General features: G+C 43.9%; 1 protein-coding gene across 1 annotated transcript; it reads left to right on the top strand.

Annotated features, from left to right (window-relative positions):
* The first annotated feature begins 931 nt into the window (after positions 1–931).
* LOC133055744 (ubiquitin-fold modifier-conjugating enzyme 1-like) lies at positions 932–1,565 on the top strand. The gene has a single exon (XM_061140859.1). It carries the CDS (start codon positions 939–941, stop codon positions 1,440–1,442), a length of 504 nt encoding a protein of 167 aa, XP_060996842.1. The 5' UTR covers positions 932–938; the 3' UTR covers positions 1,443–1,565.
* The last annotated feature ends 19,247 nt before the right edge of the window (positions 1,566–20,812 follow it).

Here is a 20,812-nt window from a genome sequence, read left to right as displayed (position 1 = left end):
CTAAAACTATTCCAAAATTGAAAGCTATTAAAAATAATAACAGGTTGTAATGTGATTAGAATACTGACTGTGTGGATCACAGCAAACTGTGGAAAATTCTTCAAGAGATGGGAACACCAGACCACTTTACCTCCCTCCTGAGAAACTTGTATGCAGGTCAAGAAGCAACAGTTAGAATGGGACATGGAACAATAGGCTGGTTCAAAATTGGGAAAGGAGAACATCAAGGCTATATGTCGTCACCCTGCTTATTTAACTTATATGCAGAGTATATCACGTGAAGTGCCGGGCTGGATGAAGCACAAGCTGGAATCAAGATTGCCAGGAGAAATATCAATAACCTCAGATATGCAGATGACACCACCCTTATGGCAGAAAGCAAAGAGCAATTAAAGAGTCTCTTGATGAAGGTGAAAGAAGAGAATGAAAAAGCTGGCTTAAAACTCAGTATTGAGAAAACTAAGATGATGGCATCTGGTCCCATCACTTCATGGCAAATAGATGGGGAAACAATGGAAACAATGACAGACTTTATTTTCTTGGGCTCCAAAATCATTGCAGATAGTGACTACAAAGATGCTTGCTCCTTGGAAGAAAAGTTCTGACATACCTAGACAGCATACTAAAAAGCAGAGACATCACTTTGCTGACAAAGGTCTGTTTAGTCAAAGCTACGGTTTTTCCCGTAGTCATGTATGGATGTGAGAGTTGGACCATAAAGAAGGCTGAGTGCCAAAGAATTGATGCTTCTGAACTGTGGTGTTGGAGAAGATTTGAGAGTCCCTTGGACTGCAAGGAGATCCAATAAGTCAATCCTAAAGGAAATCAGTCCTGAATATTCATTGGAAGGGCTGATGCTGAAGCTGAAGCTCCAATACTTTGGCCACCTGATGCAAAGAACTGACTCATTAGAAAAGACCCTGAGGCCCTGGTCTAAGATGGCGGACGAGGCCACGCGGCGTGTCGTGTCTGAGATCCCGGTGCTGAAGACCAACGCCGGACCTCGAGATCGGGAGTTGTGGGTGCAGAGACTCAAGGAGGAATATCAGTCTCTTATACAGTATGTGGAGAACAACAAGAATGCGGACAATGACTGGTTCCGACTGGAGTCCAACAAAGAAGGGACTCGGTGGTTTGGAAAATGCTGGTACATCCATGACCTCCTCAAATATGAGTTTGACATCGAGTTTGATATTCCTATCACATATCCCACTACTGCTCCAGAAATTGCAGTACCTGAACTAGATGGAAAAACAGCAAAGATGTACAGGAGTGGCAAAATATGCCTGACTGATCACTTTAAGCCTTTGTGGGCCAGGAATGTGCCTAAGTTTGGACTAACTCATCTCATGGCTCTGGGGCTGGGACCATGGCTGGCAGTGGAAATCCCCGATCTGATTCAGAAGGGAGTGATTCAGCATAAAGAGAAATGCAGCCAATGAAGGATCAAGCCACTGAGGCAGGACAGAGGGACCTTTGATAGGCTACTTTCCTGTTTTCCTGTGCATCATTCTTCTTACTCATCTAACTGCTTCCCCCGACACCCTTTCACCCATAATTGTTACTAAGTAGCTGCAGTAGACACAGATGAAAAACACAGCATTGGGCTACACAGGAAGAAGAAAAACTAGGGCCTTGAAAAACCTAGAGGCAATTTATAGCCCTTCCCTAGGTGGAGCACTGCGAGGTCTGGAGGGATAGGGGGTGACCAAAAGTGGGTACATAGCCTTTCTGATTTCTGGAGATAACTCTTCAATAAAAGCTGCTTTCTCTGGTGAAAAAAAAAAAATAAAAGACCCTGATGCTGGGAAAGATTGAAGGCAGGAGGAGAAGGGGACGACAGACGATGAGATGATAGGATGGCATCACCGACTCAATGGACATGAGTTTGAGCAAGCTCCGGGAGATGGTGAAGAACAGAGACGTCTACAGTCATGGGGTCACAAAGAGTCAGACATGACTGAGCAACCAAACAACAACAAATTTGTTTTTTAAAAATTGAAACCAATAATGGATGGAGCTGGAGATGATCATAATAAGTGAAGTAAGTTAGATAAAGAAGTTTTATATGATATCACTTATGAAGAATCTAAAAAATAGGTCAAAGGAACTTCTTTACAAAACAAAAATAGACTCACAGACATAGCAAACAAACTTATTTATCAAGAGGGAAGGAGGAAAGGAATAAATTAACATATACATTATCATATATAAAACAGATAAACAACAAGGATTTACTGTATAGCATGAGGAATTATACTCAATATCTTGTAATAAACTATAAGGGGAAAAGAATTGAAAAGACAATATAGATCTACACATATATGTATAACTGAATCAGTGTGTGTATACCTGAAACTAACACAATAGTGTAAATTAACTATACTTTGATTAAAAAAAAAAAAAAAAACATGCTAAACAAGCTCATAAGTACAAACAGGGCATAGAAGGACACACACTAAACTGTTACTACTTGTTACCTGGGTGGCTATTATTAACATCTTACATTACTTGTAAGAGGGAATTATTAACACCTTTACATTACTTGAACTTCTGCAACTAAGTACCTGTTTTATGCTACATGACCTATTGCAGAGAGTAAAATATGCAATTAAAAAAATCCAATAGTTTGGGGATGAAACACTTGCTTCTCTATCTCTAAAAGCAGTGGCAGGAAAATGTTTATTGGAGCTTTAACAAGGAGGGCCAAATCACAACCTCCCCCAACCTCTGAAAGAGTTCCTCTCTCCAGACACACAGTGGTATTTCCACTGGCCCCATTAGGCAGTTAAACTGGATGCCAAGTATGAGAACAATTATTACCCAAAGTTTGGCAGCTTGTAAATAATAGTCCTCAGTGGTATCCCACAAAGAATTTTATATATTAAGAGAGGTTTAGGGGAAAATGTGCACTTCACACTACCCATGAAATCTGAAGATGCTGAATATGGTTTTGACTCGTGGAATAGAGAGGTTCTGGTAGGGAGTGGATGGTGTGGGATGAAACAGGGAAAGTAAAGTGGAACAAGCTCTAAGATGATGTGGAGGGAACTAAAGAAACCATGTGTGGGACTTCCCTGGTGGTCCAGTGGTTAGAAATTAGCCTGCCAGTGCAGGGGATATGGGTTCGATCCCTGGTCCAGGAAAATTCCACTTGCTGCAGGACAGCTAAGCCCGTGCACCACAACTTCTGTGCCTGTGCCCTGCAGCAAGAGAAGCCACTGCAAAGAGAAGACTGCCCTGAGCTAGAGAGGAGCCCCCGCTCACTGCAGCCAGAGAAAGCATGGGTGTAGCAATGAAGACCCAGCATGGTCAATAAATTTAAATTTTTTAAATGTCACCTTAAAAATAAAAGAAACTACTTGTGACTCCTGGGAGGAGAGAGGGAGCCAAACTACAGCACATCTGAGGAGAGAAAGGGGGCAAAGATTCCCATGAGCAGAACCAGCTGAGAAAAGTGTTATGACTAAGAAGCATTGGTAGGGTGGCCAGATACAAGATAAATACACAAACATCAACAACTTCCCTTTATGACAGCCTCAACCAGTTACACAATATCAGGGGGCCAAAAGTTCCATCTGTGTAAAAAACAAAATCAGAGAACACTGAGGCATAAAGTTAGAAGAAATGCCCAAAACCAATGTGAGAACACTTATAAATCTTCACTGGAGAATATGAGTAGACCTGAATAATGGAAAGTCTTATCTTATTCTTTGGGTTAAAAGGCTCAACATTATAAAGATGCTGATTTTACCCCCACTTTAATCCAGAACTTCAATGCAATTCCAAGAAAACTCCTAATATAACTGAAAGGCTGATGTTAAAATTCATCTAAAGTGAAACACCATGAAATTGTGTAAAAGATAATAACAAGATGGTAAAACAACTACAAAGCTGTAATCATCAAAAAGGTGTGGTCTCATGTACATACTGCTATGTTTAAAATGGATATCAAAAAGGACCTACTGTATGTAGCACATGAAACTCTGCCCAAAGTTATGTGGTGGCCTGGATGGGAGGGGAGTTTGGGAGAGAATGGATACATGCATATGTATGGCTGAGTTCCTTCGTTGTTCACCTGAAACTATCACAACATGTTAATTGGCTATACTCCAAAACACAATAAAAAGTTTTCTTTAAAAGAGGTATGGTCTCAGTAAATGGAGGTGCAATTGTTGACTCTTTGCAGTCTGGAGCATCTAACCTCCCCTTCCCAAAGAGCATCCTGAATAGCCAGGGTTTATGTGGGACCGACTTCATCCTCAGCTCTAGAATGGAGTCTGATGGGCATAAGCCATGTTCCATTCTCCTACCCCGATGCTGTGTTTAAATTAGATCAAAGAAGGACAACTTAGCCTAATTCCAGAGGGCCTGTTTATATAGACTCTCATTTTCCTGTTGGATATGACCAAGGAAGCATGTAATCTTGTAGCTCCTGGATTCAGACCAAGGTGGCACCAAGACAAAGAAAGCAGAGCTGATAAATGCAGAGAGAGAAAGTGGGTCCTTACTATGTCATCTGGGCTGTGAGATCCTGCCTTGCTGGAAGCCCCGGACCTCTCAAGTATAAGTCAATAAATCCACTGCATTGTTTTAACCACTTTCAATTGAGTTTTCTTTGTTTGCAACTAAAAATATCTTCCCTCCTTCAATACAGATTGGACACATAGATAAATAGAAAAACACAGAGAATCCAGAAAAGGATGTATGTATGTGTGTGTGTGTGTGTGTCTGTGTGTGTGTATGTCTGTGTGTCTGTGTTTCACATCCCAGGGTAGACATGTGTTTCTGCAAGAGTGGTTCTTAAACTATCCTTATCAGCATCACTTAGGGGACTTGAAGGACTTCTGAAATGAAGGCTGCAGCCCAGCAGGGTTTGAATGGGGAATCTACATCTGTAACACACTTCCCAGCTATTTCTTAGGCATGAAGAAGTTTAAGAGCTACCAGAAAAGAGAAGTGTTCCAAACTGTGGGTCCCAAGCAATCAGTGGGTTGTGAAATCAGTTTAGAAGCTCTGGGTCAGCACTTTTTTAACCAAAAGAATGGGCTGGGGTGAAGTGGAACAAAACGGAATGAAACAGAACAACATCAGAGAGTATCACAGCAGAAAAGGTAAGTATTGCTTTATGGAACTTTTGTTTCAGGTATGTATACATACGCAAAGCTGAGATTCAGCTGGCATTCGGCATTACAACTATACCCATTGTTAAAATACTCAAATGCATTTCTACTGGTTGGGGAACAACTGTTGCCTGACTATGTCCTCCTCCTGCTGCCCTGGGATACCCTCTCCCCACAACCCCTTTCAGATTCAGCAACAGAAGGGTTAACTTCTGGCACAGCAGGGGGTTTTCAAGGCCTGGCTCCACTTTAAGACCAAATTCTGATGGGTCAGCCTCTTGGCCCCACCAGATGTTAAATATTTTGACTCTCACCTCCGTACATGTGTGTGAGTGTAATGGATTGGAATATTGAAACGGACTGTGATTACTGAGAAAGTTTGAAAAGCATGGTTAAGGGGCCAAGGGTTCTTGGTGGGTCCTGGGGAAGGGAGGGTGAGGTGGGGTCACTGAGTGTATTTAGGTGCTGAGTCCAGCCCATCACCTGACCGAGCTTCACAAGGCAAAGCAAACAAGGAATGGCCTTTGCTTCCTTCGCACATATTTGATCTGAAAACAAACAGTGGAAGGTGTGTAAATACACACACCAGACCTGCCACTGGAGGAGCAGGTGTGAGAACACTGGATCAAATGGGATGATAATGACATGCGGTTTCTGCCCAACGTCCAGAAAGGACCCAGAGATTATCCAGAGATTGGGAGGAAACCGAGAAGATGGAAAAGAGATGCTGCTTCCCGGGTCCACTAAACCAGCATGATCAAATCCCAGAACTGATGAGAATTTTAAATACATCAGCTCTTCAAATGCTAATAAATCTTACATTTTGAGATGAGATTCAGTGAGAGCCAGTCATTTCATGAATTCAGTGTGGCCAATATCATTCAAGGGCTTCTCTGGTGGCTCAGTGGTAAAGAGTCTGCCTGCAATGCAGGAGCCACAGGAGACGCAGTTTTGATTCCTGGGTTGGGAAGATCCCCTGGAGTAGAGCATGGCAACCGACTCCAGTATTCTTGCCTGGAGGCATCCCGTGGACAGAGCAGCCTGGCAGGCTACAGTCCTATGGGGTTGCAAAGAGTCAGACCACTGAAGTGACTTAGCACACACATATGTTCCATGTCATTCAAACCTTAGACTCCAAATAAAATCCATTTCCTAAAACACTGCCATCTTGTGACTCATTATCTTCCTGGTCTACTCACTCACTTAAATATGATCCACCCCCTTTTTAACTTTTTTAATGTTTATTTACTTATTGGCTGTGTCAGGTCCCAGTTTCAGCATGCAGGATCTTCGCTGCGGCATGTAGGATCTTCAGTTGCCGAGCACATGCTTAGTTGTCCTTCAGCATGTGGATCTTAGTTCCCCATCCAGAGTTCAACCCAAGTCTCCGGGACTGGAAGGAGGATTCTTAACCCCTGGACCACCAGGGAAGTTCCCACCCCCTTAAAAAAAAAAAAAAAAACTGTTGATCTTCACATCAGCTCTCGATGAGTTTAGAAATAAATATACACCCTTGAAACCATCTCCACAATTAGATGCCATAAACATATCCATCACTTACAGAAGTGTCTTCCTGCTCTTTTATTTTGGGGTGTGATAACAACACTTATTAAACTTATCCTCTTAACCAAGGTTTAAACCTACAAATCAGTGTTGCTAACTACAGGTACTGTGGTGTACAGGAAGTCTTCAGGAATTAATATTCCTTTTGTATAATTGAAACTTTGTGCCGTTTGACAGATCTTTCCTGTTTCCTCCTCCCCTCAGCCCCTGGCCAACCCTATTCTACCATCTGCTTCTGAGTTCAATTCTTTTATGTAGTATTTGCCCTTCTATACCTGGCTTGTTTCATTTAGGGTAACAGCCTCCAAGTTCATCCACGTTGTCACAAATGGCAGGATTTCCTCCTTTTTCATGGCTGAATACCATTTCATCGAATTACAAGCCACAGTTTCTTTATTCATTCTTCCGTCAGTGGACATTTAGGTTGCTTCCATGTCTTGGCTACTGTGAATAATGCTGCCATGAGCACATAAGAAGAATAACGCTGCATCTTTGAGATACTGATTTCAACCCCTTTGGCTATATACCCAGAAGTGGGATTGCTGGATCGTATGGTAGTTCTATTTTAAATATTTTGAGGAAACTCTACACTGTTTTCCATAGTGGCTTTACAAATTTACATTCCCACCTACAATGCACAAAGTGAAAATGAAAGTTGTTCAGTCCTGTCTGACTCTTTGCAACATGGACTGTGTAGTCCATGGAATTCTCCAGCCGAGAGAGAATGCTAGAGTGGGTAGCCTTTCCCTTCTCCAGAGGATCTTCTCAATCCAGGGATCAAACCCAGGTCTTCCACATTGTAGGCAGATTCTTTACCAGCTGAGCCGCAAGGGAAGCCCAAGAATACTGGAGTGGGTAGCCTTTTCCTTCTCCGGTGGATCTTCCCGACCCAGGAATCAAACTGGGGTCTCCTTCATTGCAGGCATTCTTTACCAACTGAGTTATGAGGGAAGCCATGCACAAAGGTTCCCTTTTATCCACATCCTCACCAACATTTGTAGATAGACATCCTAACAGGTATGAGGTGGTTCTTCATTATGGTTTTAATTTGTCTTTTCTTGATGATTAGTGATGCTGAGCAAAAATCTTTTCATGTATCTATTGACCATCTGTATATATTCCTTGGAAAAATATCTAGTTGAGACCTTTGCCCATTTTTAAATCAGGTTATTTGATTTTTTTGCTATTGAGCTGTAGGAGTTCTTTAGATATTTTAGATATTAACCCTTTATCAGATAGATGATTTGCAAATACTTTCTCCTACTCTATAAGTTGTCTTTTCAGTGTGTTGATTGTTTCTTTTGTTGTAAGCATCCAGTTGTTGCCAGCACTTGAAAAAATATGTTTCCCAGGAAGATGAGCAGGATGAAGCTCACTGCAGTGCTCAATTTATTCCAGTAAATTTCTCCAACCCAGTCTCAATTCTAGATTCTTCTGACCCTCAATCCTACTGTTAGGATGTACCCCCACAGATGTGCATTGGAGAGAGGGTCTAGACAGGGAAGGGATAGGATTGCCAGGCACAAGACAGGGTGCCAAGTTAAAACTGAGTTTCAGATCAACAAAAAAATTTTAGCATAAGTGTGTCCCAGACAATATGTAGGATATACTTATACTAAAAAAAAAAAAAAAAAAATGTTGTTTATGGGACTTCCCTGGTGGTCCTGTTGCTAAGATTTTGTGCTCCCAAAGCAAGGGGGCACAGGTTCCGTCCTTGATCAGGGAACTAGATCCCACATGCCACAACTCAGAGTTCACATGACACAACTATCAAATAATTTTTTTAAAAAATACTGTTTATGTGCAATTCACATTTAACTGAATATCCTGTGTCTTATTTTGCTAAATCAAGCAGCAGAAGAAAGGAGGGTCTGCACGAAAGAGGAGAGATGTTCATCTTCCATGTTGCACTTCTCTGTACTGTTTGCATTTTCAAGTGTTTATAAAATTTAGGACTTTTTTAACATGAGCAGGAATTATATGAGAACTGGACCATTCCTGTGGATTTGTTTTCCTCTTAATTCTTTGTAATTTTTGTACATTTCTGAATGGTTAAAGACATCTTTTAAGATTAAAAAAATAATTCAGCTCAGTGTAAGTAGGAAAAAAGCGCAATAGTGAAGCGCTTTCTGGATTAACAGATGGGGGAAGAAAGGGTTAAAGTTAAATATGGAAAGTGACCTGAAAATCGAGGGCTGTTTGAACAGTAAATGAACTGAAAGAAAATACCAGAAATGGAAGCAGAGCCAAAACACGGCAAGAGTGGAAGTAGAAACAGCAGTGGGAGTCAGCGTCAGGTGGCCGCGTGGTAGAACCCCACGTCTCATTTTAAATAGCCCTGAACGCTCCCCAGTATTTATTTAAGCATGACTCTCATAAGATAAACTGCATCTCTCTCATTCCTATCATTCTGGTTTCAACACTCTCATTGCACAATCTATCCGCAGAATACAGACAATCCTGAATAATTTACACTTTGCTTCCGTGACTCTGGAATTCACACATTTATGAATTTAAGATTTTTGCCTGAGGCTGAAAATAAATATTTTTCTCTGTCCTTCTGGATGCATTTCAGTCCCTGTCAGGCAGCCGGAAACTTTCCCCTTCAGGCTGGACAATTGTCCTTCAGCCCACAGGGACCCGCCAGCCCCGATTGGACTCCCAGAGGCAATTCAGAAAGTCGGGTGAACATTTTCCATGAAATCCTGTGGGAGCATCGTTTATCTTTCTCAAAACTTTCTTGGAAAAATGTCCTTGTGAAAACCAAAAAAAAAGTCATTTTGTAAACTGTGAAATGTGGCATGCACCGCACTGCTCAGGAAGGAGCTGGTCTGGCCAGGCCAGGAATTCTGGAAACTTCTGTCTGCCTCAGGCTGATTTGTTTGTTCTGTACACTGGCCCTTGTGGTTGGGAATTCACAGCAGCACAAAAGGAGCTTTCTTGGAGTGAAGAGAAATATCTCAGAGGCCTGGATGACAGGGGATGGTAATGAAGCCAGCGCTAAAGTGGCATGTGTGTGTGTGCGCGTGTGTGTGTGTGCACGCGCGCGTTCAGTCACTTAGCTGTGCCCAACTCTTTGCTACCCCATGGACTGTAGACCACCAGGCTCCTCTGTCCATGGGATTTTCCAGGCAAGAATACTGGAGTGGGTTGCCATTTCCTCCTCCAGGGGATCTTCCCCACCCAGGGATCGGGCCTACGTCTCCTGCATTGGCAGATGGGTTCTTTACCACTGAGCCACCTGGGAAGCATGAGGTACCCATAACATGCATGTCATTTGAGTTGCATCCTTGGGAGCCCTGGGGTTGGGTGGCCCAGTGTGGGAGCTTCCTGATGAAGTCTGCCTTTATCTGGTCCCCACTTGTTCAAGGCTCTGAGCATGAGGGGCTAGGTGGGACACAGTTCCTCTCATTCCTTCCAGCTCTGGTTTTCCTCCTTGATTCAGGAAACACATCAACTCCACTGGAACCTGAAGCTCAGCACAGACAAGGCTGTTCCTGTCCAGAGACCTCCAGGGGCCCAGAGCAGAGACCTAGGAGGGAGGGGTAGGGAGCACCTTGAGACAGTGGACAGGCCTGGGCTCACCTGCCACGCCTTCTGTAGCCCAGCTCCCCTGCAGAGGGGAGCACTCTCGCTAACATCAGGCAGACTGGTCCTCTGGTTCCGTCCACAGTGCCAGGCACTTGAGAAAGGAAACAAAATGACCTCTGGTTGACATTCAAGACACAGTGGGAGACTTCCCTGGTGTACACTGGATAGGAATCCACCTGCCAATGCAGAGGACAAGGTTCGATCCCTGGTCCGGGAAGAGTCCACATGCCGTGGAGCAACTAAGCCCGTCTGCCACAATTACTGAGGCCTGAGTTCTAGCGCCTGTGATCTGCAACAAGACAAGCCAGCACAATGAAGAGCTAGCACAACCAAAATAATAATAATAATAATAAAATGAATTAATTGATTATTTTTTCAAAAAGACGTAGGGGAAAAATTGCACAGGGTGAAGGGCCCAGAACTTGAAGCTAGGCAGTCTGGGTTTGAATCCTACACCATCACTCCTAGCTGTGACCCCAGGGTGGGGCTGAAAAGCTCAGTGTCTCCATCTGGAAACTGGAGATGGAACTTCTGCCTCAGGCGGTGACTGTTTTATTCATGGGCACACTTAGAGCCATGGTACATTCTAGGTGTCCTCTGAGTACAAGTTGTTGCTATTCTTACAGTCAAACGGGTCATCTTCTTTGGCAAATTTCCACTGAAAAAGTCAGAGGAAAATTGGATGAGTGTCCACACTGAGATCATCTGACCAGCACCTCTGACGTAGCCAACACTGCAGGGCGAGGAGATTGATAAAAACTTGTTCTTTCCTTGGATGTGATCCTCCTCGGCTCTCTACGTCCTTCCCCTTGGAAGTCTTCCGCCCACCCTTGGAAGGCTAATGAAAGAACAGGGGAGGAGAGTTCCCTGGTGGTCCGCCTGGGGCCTGGGTTTGATCCCTAGTCCGGAAACTAAGATCATGTAAGCTGGACAATGCAGCAAAATAAATAAACATAAAAACAGCTGACAATATCCAGCACTGGAACACACACACACACACAAAGAAAAGGGGCAAGGGAAAGATGGCGGTGCCCAGTTTGTGGGCAACAAGACAAGCTAATGGGGGCGCTGAACAGCCTTGGTGACTCAAGTTTGGTTTCTGCAGTGAACTCAAGCAGGTGCAAGTATTCAAAGGCTGAATGAAAATGCCAAGATGCATTTGAACCAGAAATCATGTATTCATAAGAAGGTGCTCAATGCAGATGGACAAAGATGTAGAAAAGCTGTACCCAGTGTATGAGGCATTTCAACGCCCGATGACAGGAGTGGACGCTGAGTATCCGTCTAACATGATGGTTCCAAGCTCATGTTCTCTTGAGTCAAAGGCACTGCGTTCAAACCCCGACTCTCCCACTATCTAATTGTGTGATGTTGAGAAAGATGTTTACTGTCTCCAACAGCGCTGCCTGGCAGAACTTTCTGCAGGCGAGGAAGCTGTTTGCATCCAGGCTGGGCTGTATGTGGAGCACTTGAGACATTGGCTAGCCCACACTTTAACTAATTTATGCTCAGTTTTGATTTAATTAATTTTAATTTATCAGCTGCACTGCTCTTTACGGTAGCCTCTAGCCATATGTAACTTTTTTTATTGAAGCTTTCAAACTGTGATGTTGGAGAAGACTCTTGAGAGTCCCTTGGAATACAAGGAGATCAAACCAATCAACCCTAAAGGAAATCAAACCTGAATATTCATTGGAAGGACTGTTGCTGAGGCCGAAGCTCTGACACTTTGGCCACCTGATGCAAAAAGCCGACTCGTAGGAAAAGACCCTGATGCCGGGAGAGAGAAAGCAAAAGAAGGGGTCGGCAGAGGATGAGATGGTTAGATAGCATCACCAACTCAGTGGACATGAATTTAAGCAAACTCCAGGAGATGGTGGAGGACAGAGGAGCCTGGTGTGCTACAGTGCATGGTGCCTCAAAGAGTCAGACAGGACTTAGCAACTGAACAACAACAACATAGTTGATTTACAACTTATATATATATTCTTTTTCACGTTCTTTTCCATTATAGGTTATTGGACGATACTGGGGACAGATCCCTGTGCTATCCAGAGGTCCTTGTTGTTTACCTATTTTACACATAGTAGTATGTATCTGTTAATCTCAAACTCCTAATTTATCCCTCCTTCCTTTCCCCTTTGGTAACCATAGGTTTGTTTTCTACATCTGTGAGTATATTTCTGTTTTAAGTAAGTTCATTTGTACCACTTTTTTTAGATTCCTTATATGAGTGATGTCATCTGGTATTTGTCTTTCTCTGTCTGAAACCTCTAGGCCCATCCATGTTGCTGCAAATGGCATTACTTTGTTCTTTCTTATGACTGAGTAGTATTCCATCGTGTAGATGGAATACAGGAATCGAACTGGGATCTCCTGCATTGCAGGTAGATTCTTTACCAGTTGAGCTATCAGGGAAGCCCATGTATATATGTACCACATCATTATCCATTCATCTGTCGATGGACCGCATGTGACTATTAAAACTGAATTAGCTAATTTATTTGATTTCACAAGCCTCTGCTTTTCCTCCTCTGTAACATGGGTAGAATAATTGCATCTACTTCACAGAATTAAATGAGATAAAGTCTGTAATGGGTCAAGTTCATGGTAAGCATTTAATAAAGGTTAGCTATTATTCTGGTGAATTTTACTGGGTACACAGGAGTCTCTCACCTCCTTGCCCAAGGCTTTCATGTCCTCTTGTGTGACTTGTAGTGTCCACCCTGGGGAGGCAGAATAGCAGCCTCCCAAAGATGTCCATGGCCTACTTCCCCAAACCTGTCAATCTGTTAGGTTACAGGGCAAAGAGGAATTAGGTTTACATGTGGAATTAAGGTTGCTAATCAACTGACTTTACAATAAGGACATAATTTTGGATCATCCCATTGGGCCCATTGTAATCATAAGAGTTCTTAAAAGATGGAAAAGGGAAGAAGAGAAGGCCAGAGGGACGCAGCATGAGAAAAAACTCAAATGGTCATTTCTGGCTTTGAAGATGGAGGAAGGGGCCATGAGCCAAGGGACAGGACAGGCTCTAGAAGCAGAAAGAGCCAAGAGGCAGATTCTCCCCTAAAACTTTGGAGCCAACCCTGCTGACACCTCCACTTTAGCTCAGAGAGACCCATTTCCAGACTTCAGACTTCCAGAACCGCAAGATAATAAATGCATGTTGGTTTAAGCCTCTAAGTCACAGCAATTTGTTACAGCTGAGGCAGGGGACGAATACAAGCGCTGACTTGCTGCTTCTGTGACAAGATTGCCCGCCTGGCCCCGGTGAACCTCCAGCAGCGTCCACTTTGGATCTGACTGGTCAATGTCATGGTTAATCACAAACCTATAAATCAGATGGAGGCAAGAGGGGGGAACCTGAAAGACCTCTTATTTAAAATGTCTTTTCTGCAAGAGAAGGATCTGTGCTCCATTATATTTTCCAAGTTCCATTTACATGTTTCAAATCCGTTCTTTGCTAAATGGTGCCGAATGAATTTTAGTCCCCAGTGCACACCCTTTAGAGGACTGTGGGGTTAAATGAAAAAAAACTGACAGTGGGTGTGTATTTTTCCTTGCAGTGAAGTAGCCCTTTCTTTGCCAAACCGCTTCTCCATTTCTGAGACACTCTCCAAGGAAACAGGGCCTTTCTAGGGTACCTCGGATGCCTTAAATCCAGAGGGATGATAAAGGTGGTGGTGGTTGGGAGACAGGGGGTTGCACCAGCTCCGGGGAATCTGGCCTGACCCTGGGAGGAGGGAAGACAAACCCGCAATGACTTTCAACTTTTGGTTCTGCATCTCTCCAGCTCACCCACATCCCCTACCACAAAGGCATTCCTCTTTCTCCCCCCAAAAGCACAACTTGGCTTCCAAGAAACAGAGAAGCAACATTTTGTACCAGAGTCTGCTTGATCTGGTCAAAGATCAGAGGGACAGTTTTCAGCAACGCAGGAATCCTACTGCGTTTCTCAGATCAGCCTCACTTCTAATGTCGGGAAAGAAGATACAAATTCACAACCCCTCACCCACAAATCTGAACTCCAGACAGGTCTGAACACTAAAAGTTTTCTCATCACTCATCTGCATCAAAACCTGTATCAAAACGCTGCATCAAAAACGCTGTAATGTGACATGGTTTTTATTGATCCAGCTTCGCGTGACGGCTTCTCGAGTAGCTCTGCTGGGAAAGAATCTGCCTGCAATGCAGGAGACTTCATTTAGATTCATGGGTCAGGAAGTTCCCCCGGAGAAGGGATTGGCTACCCACTCCAGTATTCTTCAGCTTCCCTGGTGACTCAGATGGAAAAAGAATCTGCCTGCAATGCGGGAGACCCGAGTTCAATCCGTAAGTTGGGAAGATCCCCTAGAGTAGGGCATGGCAACCCACTCCAGTATTCTCGCCTGGGAAATCCCAGAGGAGCCTGGCGGGCTCCAGTCCATGTGGTCGCAAAGAGTCTGACACGACTGAGCGACAGCACAGTGTGACTATTCCTACAACTTACGGCGGAAAATAATGTGCTATTAGAGTTCTTCCCCAGATCCTGACTGCCACAGGCAAGACCCACCAATGGATGCTACAATCATTGGGCCAAAGTTTGAGGAGAAACAGGATATTTGCAAGGTCTCCAAGGGTTTCCCCCAGTAGCATTATTCATTACAGCGGGAAAATGGTGATGTTACAAGGGAGAAAGTTGCTACTTTAACCAAGGGATCAAGGTTAACTTCACTAGCAGGAAGACTTATCGATCACATTTGCCTCAGCTATGATGCCACAGAGAGCAACTCAACACTGTCCCTCTGGCTTTCTCGCCAAAAATGTATTTCACTTTAAAATGTATCTCGGGACTTCTCTGGTGGTCCAGTGGCTGAAACACTGAACTGCCAATGCAGGGGACTGGGGTTCGATCCTTGGTCAGGGAACTACATCATACATACCACAACTGAGAGTTCGCATGCCACAACCTAAGATCCTGTGAGCCGTAACCAAGACCCAGAGCAGCCAAATAAATAAATATCCTTTAAAAAATAAATAAATGAAAATAAAGTGAATCTCATGCTAGGGAATTCCCTGTCAGTCCAGTGGTTAGGACTCCATGCTTCTACTGCAGGGGGCACCAGTTTGATCCCTGGTCAGGGCACTGAGATCACCCAAGCCACACGGTGCGGCCAATAAAATAAAAATAAATAAATAAATAAAAAGTAAGTGTATCTCATTTTAAATCTCTAAATTTGAGACACATTTTAAGTACACTTAAACGTGAATGTATCTCTGTTTTAAACATGGGAAAACCTCAGACAAACACAAACCGAGGGCCATTCTCAAAAATCACTGACCTGAACTCTTCAAAAATGTCAAGGTCAGGCCAGACCAGAAAAGATAGAAACTGTCACAGGTTAGAAGAAACCAAAGAGACCCCCCAGCTCACTGCACTGTGAGATCCCAGGAGGGATCTTGGAACAGTAAAAAGACATTAGTGGAAAAACCTGTGAAAATCGGGTAAGGTTTATTGTCCAGTTAATCCCATCCTATCAACATCAATTTCCTAGTTTTGATCTTTGAATAAACGTGTAAGATTTCAGTATCAGGGGAGGCTGGGTGAAGAGTATACGAGAACTCTCTGTGCTATCTGGCAACTTTTCTGTAAGTCTAAAGAAGTTATTCCAAAATAGAAAAGTTCTTTTATTTTTTTGAAAGAAGGGTTAGGCTACCTGAGGAGGGAGGGAACTAAGGATTTATACATCAGTTGCCCAGAGACATTGATTGAGGGCTTCCAACTGGGTGGAGATCCCCCGGCACTTCCAGCTTGCTAGGTGGGCAAAGCGACCTCTGGGTTTCAGGCAGTGGCAGCTAGAAGGTGAGCAGAGCCAATGGCCAGCTGAGAGGCACAGGTGGGGCCCTGGGCAGCATGCCCTACAGATGCTCGCTCTGAGAGGCAGCAAGAACACTTTAGGGGCTTTGAAACTAGGTTCTGTCTCTTCCTTCCCTGCTGGCAGCCTTTCCAACCCATTTCTGTATAACCAAATAGCCATTCAACACTGGCCCCTTCCCTTACTGGAAGGGACCTAGTGACCTAGCCCCTTCATCAGTGACACAGTCTTTTGTCTTTGGGATGTCTACATCCTTGGGCAGAGAATGGAGTCTCCTTGGTATTTTAGAACAAAACTCAATATAAAGTTCAGTAGAGGGACTTTCCTGGGGGTCCAGTGGTTAAGAATCCACCTTCCAAAGCAGGGGACTCAGGTTCGATCCCTGGTCGGGGAACTGAGATCCCGTATACCTCAGGGCAACTAAGCCCATGCTCTGCAACTACCGAGTCCGTGCACTCTAGAGCCCAGGTGCCACAGCTAGAGAATCTGTCTGCTGCAACAAAGAGCCTGCCCTGCAATGAAGAGTTGCTCTTGGTGTTCAGTCTCTAAGTTGTGCCTGACTCTGCAATGAAGATGCCACTTGCCAAAGGCCCGATGCAGCCAGATAAAACATAAAATAAATATTTGGAAAGATGCTTCCACATACCTTAAGCCATTTTTTTAAAAAGTTCAAAAGATAATGACTGGTGAATTAAGCAAACAAACCACAAAACACCGCCATGTATTCACAATTCCATCTAAGCATGTAAGTCCAGACTAAATTCAAATGAAATAATCTGTGACAAGGGATTGGTCTTTCTTTCCACTGTACCACAAGGAATCATCGTTCCCTTCATTCTAGAATCCACAGAAAGTAAGCACATTGTGCTCTCAGCTTAACTCAGACAGCACCCACAGGCTCCCAACTCCCAGAGTTATGGTCTTTTCTTAGGAAAAGTCACCTCTTTGTGGATCTGACGGTACATTTATTTTGGAAAAGAGGGGGAGTTCCTTATATACATTCCCAACCTCTGTTTTAAATTATTGCTTCAGGCCTTCCTGCCAAACCCATCATGTATAAAGGGACTCAGGGCTAAGTGTGTAAATAATTTTTAAAATTCCACTGGTAGTGATTTGGAAATAAGAGGGGTTTTCTTTTCTTTTTTTTCCTTTCTTTCTTTCTCCCTGCTAGGGTTACTCAAGAATTTAACATTGTTTTAATGTGGAACACAAGTCGAGTCTATTAAAACCTCTTGCGCCCTGTATATAAAACTTGTGCTTTACATCATCATAAAGCTTTCAAATATTAAGTAATTGATTCAATTAAACAAGCAATTTTACTTTTTGCCCTCAGGCCCCACCCTGGATGTGAAAAGGTTTTATAAATTTCAAAGAACGTGGAGACATGGGGTCAATCTTATGGACCTAGGAAATCAAGGTCATCGCTCATGCAGGTAGATCAATGAACAAAGGCCTGGGCTGCCCCCCGGTTTAGGCAAATTTGAGAGCCTTTAAATATCCTTATTTTATCATAATAGGATTTGATCAAGCAGAGAGCTGATGCTTTTGCTGCCCAACTTCCATGCATTTTTCTTCTGGAAAGGCTCTCAATCACCTTCTATGGTGTCAGTCCCTGACTAACTCCAATAATAAAGGATACAGATGGGGCTTCATGCAGGGATCCAGGGACCCAAGGCCACAGTGATTGGTTCAGGGGATGGTCATGTGACTGAATAGGAGCCAATGAGAAGCCACTGGGATGTTGATGGGAATGCTGGGACCAAGGAACTTCCTCTGCTTTTTGTTGTTGTTGTTGTTTTGAAGCACTAGATCTGGTGCTGCCATCTTGTGACCGCCAGGGGCGAAAGTGCCAGTGGCCACCAGGAAAAGCTCAAGGATGGACTCAATGAGGAAAAGATGGGGCCAAGAATTGGGAAGAAAAAGAGAGGGGGGAAAAGAGCATCTTGCTTACATAGTTTAGACCCCTATTTCCAATTATGCCCAAAGTCAGCAGTTGCAGAGAGATGAGACAAGAAATTATTTTTAGTGCTTAACCGAGTTTCTGTCACTTGTAACCAAAACAGACAGAAGCCAGTTTGTCTGGGAAATTAACAAAGCAGAGCCCAACGAGTTAAAAATTACTCCTGAGTTGTACTATGTCAATTCCTCTCTTCAACCATAGATGTTGCGTGAAGGATGGTGAGGCTTCTGTCAGGGTTGGGGGCGGGGCTAAGGGCTCTGGGTTCTGATTCAGGGGTGACTTTGGACAGTCACTTCCTCACTCTGGTACTTAGTTCCTAAATGAGGAAGTGGATAAGGTGGTCTCTCAAATGCCACCTCCACAAATATTTTTTTAAAAGGAACTTCCCTGGTGGTCCAGTGGCTAAGACTCCATGCTCCCAATGCAGGGAGCCCAGGTTCTATCTATCGCTAGTCAGGGAACTAGATCCCACATGCTGCAACTAAGAGTTTGCAAGCCACAACTAAAGGTCCTGCATGCTGAATGCAGAGCAAAGATTCTGTGTGCTGCGCCTAAGATCCAGTGCAGCCAAATCAATATTTTTTTAAAAAAACCATAAAGCAATATACTGTGTTATCCACACACTTGTTATAAAGATTGAATAAAATGATGTATTTTAAAGCAAAAACAAAAAAAACCATAAAGCTGTAAATTTATTTATTTTTGGCTGTCCTGGGTCTAAATTTTTAAAAACTAGATAAAAATTACATTAAAATGAAAATAAAATGCCACCTCCAGAATGGTCCGATCTGTGATTTTTAGAGACTGTGATGCGAGATCACAAACCTCATGATACTACATGTGTGCACACACATACACACATATATACTCACATACACATGCACACATATACATAGACAGATACACACATACATACACACATAAATATAAATACATACACACAAGTCTCTTCCCCAATACACCCCTTATTCCACACAACTACTCAGTCTTCCTTTGTAGGAGTCACTTCTCTCTGGAGCCTAAAGACCAGGTGCCCCCCTGAACCTCACAGTGGTGCAGAGAAAGTGGCGCACAAAAGCTGAGGCAGCACTTGTTAAACCCACACAAACCCCTCAACCCCATCTTAGAATGCCCATGGGAGGAACAGAAAATGTGCGTATACAGCATCCCACACTTGAATTCCTGGGATACCCCTGTGGAAAGTTAAAGAACATTCAAAAAAAAAAAAAGAGTCCTCCTTCATGAGCAAGGAAATCACTGCAGCAACCACAGCACGTTGCATCTGGATGATGTCCTGCGTCTCTCCCAGTGTTTTCTGGTGTTTCTACCCCTGGTCATGTCGGTAGAACCAACTCTAATCCTAACACCTGCTCAGTTTTAAATCACTGAGATGCATAGAATGGCCTCCAAAGATGCCAACAGGGCATTAGAAAAACCCAACTTCTGGTTTAAGTGAATTTTAATGGAAACTGAATCACTTTGCTGTACAGCTGAAACTAACACAATATGGTTAATCAAGCGTACTCCAAAATACAGAAAGGTTCACAAAAGTGTTTAACAGAGGGAAGTGGAAATAGAATGATATACTCTCAACTACATGCCCACCCACACATATCCACATACACACACACCCCCCCATACACACACATACACACACACAGCATGTACCTGTACTGGACGGCAGGAATACATCATATATTCTGCACCACAAAGAGCCTTCTGCACACCCAGCCCCACTCACATCCCCTGAAAGCTGCTTGTGGGCCACCCCTCACATCTGGAGACCTACACACCAGGAAGGTGGTCTATCCCAGGCCCAGGATATTTGGGCAGGAAATCTGGGGTCCCAGGTACCAGGCGTTGTCTGGAGCCAGGGCTGGGCTGAGGGTGGGGCAGGGTAGGGGCTTCCTCTCACACCCACCTGGCCAGGGTCAGCTCCCTAAGTCCCAGGCCCAGGGCAGTCCCCCTACTGCCCACAGCCAAGATTAAGGGCATTACTGGCCCCTGGGCACCCCTATCCTCCCCCCAGGACCTTCATAGAACATCATTTAAAAACCAGAGCCCTGGGACTTCCCTGGTGCTCCAGTGGTTAAGACTTCACCTTCCAATGCAGGGAATACGGGTTCAACCCATGGTCTGGGAGCTAAGATCCCACATGCCTTGTGGCCAAAAAACGACAGAAGCAATATTGTAACAAATTCAATAAAAAACTTTAAAAAGTAAAAAAAAAAAAAAAAAAGCCCACAGCCCTAAATTATATATGTCAACCCTTGGCCCCCAAGCATTCCCAAAACACCCCCTCTGGGAGCCCTAGCATCGGTTCGCTGAGCAGAGGCAGCCCCCCTCCCCTGTACTCCCCCAGATACAGCCTCTTTCAGGAGCAGACACCCAGAGCACAGAGGTTTCCTACCACTTGCAAGAACAGAATTTCAGTTTCCTCTGTCACAGTCAGCTTCAAAGGCATGGGGACAAATTGATTTTTCCAGGACTTCCTTAATTGTCCCAGGGAAGCACTTGAATCTCCTCTATCCAATTCTATTTTCAGAGATCTGTTTCTCGGGGCACCTCTGACCCCTCTCAGAGGCTGGCAAGGAGCCCTCTGCCGCTTTGCGCTGACATGAACTGAGGTTTCAGGAGGAGGGGATGGGGGTCTGGGAGACGCCTGTCATGCATGGCTCCACCTTAATGCAACTAATCATGGCGCCTGGGGTTTG

The sequence above is a fragment of the Dama dama genome, chromosome 5, assembly GCF_033118175.1.
Source record: "Dama dama isolate Ldn47 chromosome 5, ASM3311817v1, whole genome shotgun sequence".
Classification (NCBI taxonomy): domain Eukaryota; kingdom Metazoa; phylum Chordata; class Mammalia; order Artiodactyla; family Cervidae; genus Dama; species Dama dama.
This window is presented reverse-complemented; position numbering and strand designations above follow the sequence as displayed.

Coding starts and splice junctions, on each gene's coding strand:
- LOC133055744 (XM_061140859.1), top strand. CDS start 939: ATGGCGGACGAGGCCACGCGGCGTGTCGTGTCTGAGATCCCGGTGCTG.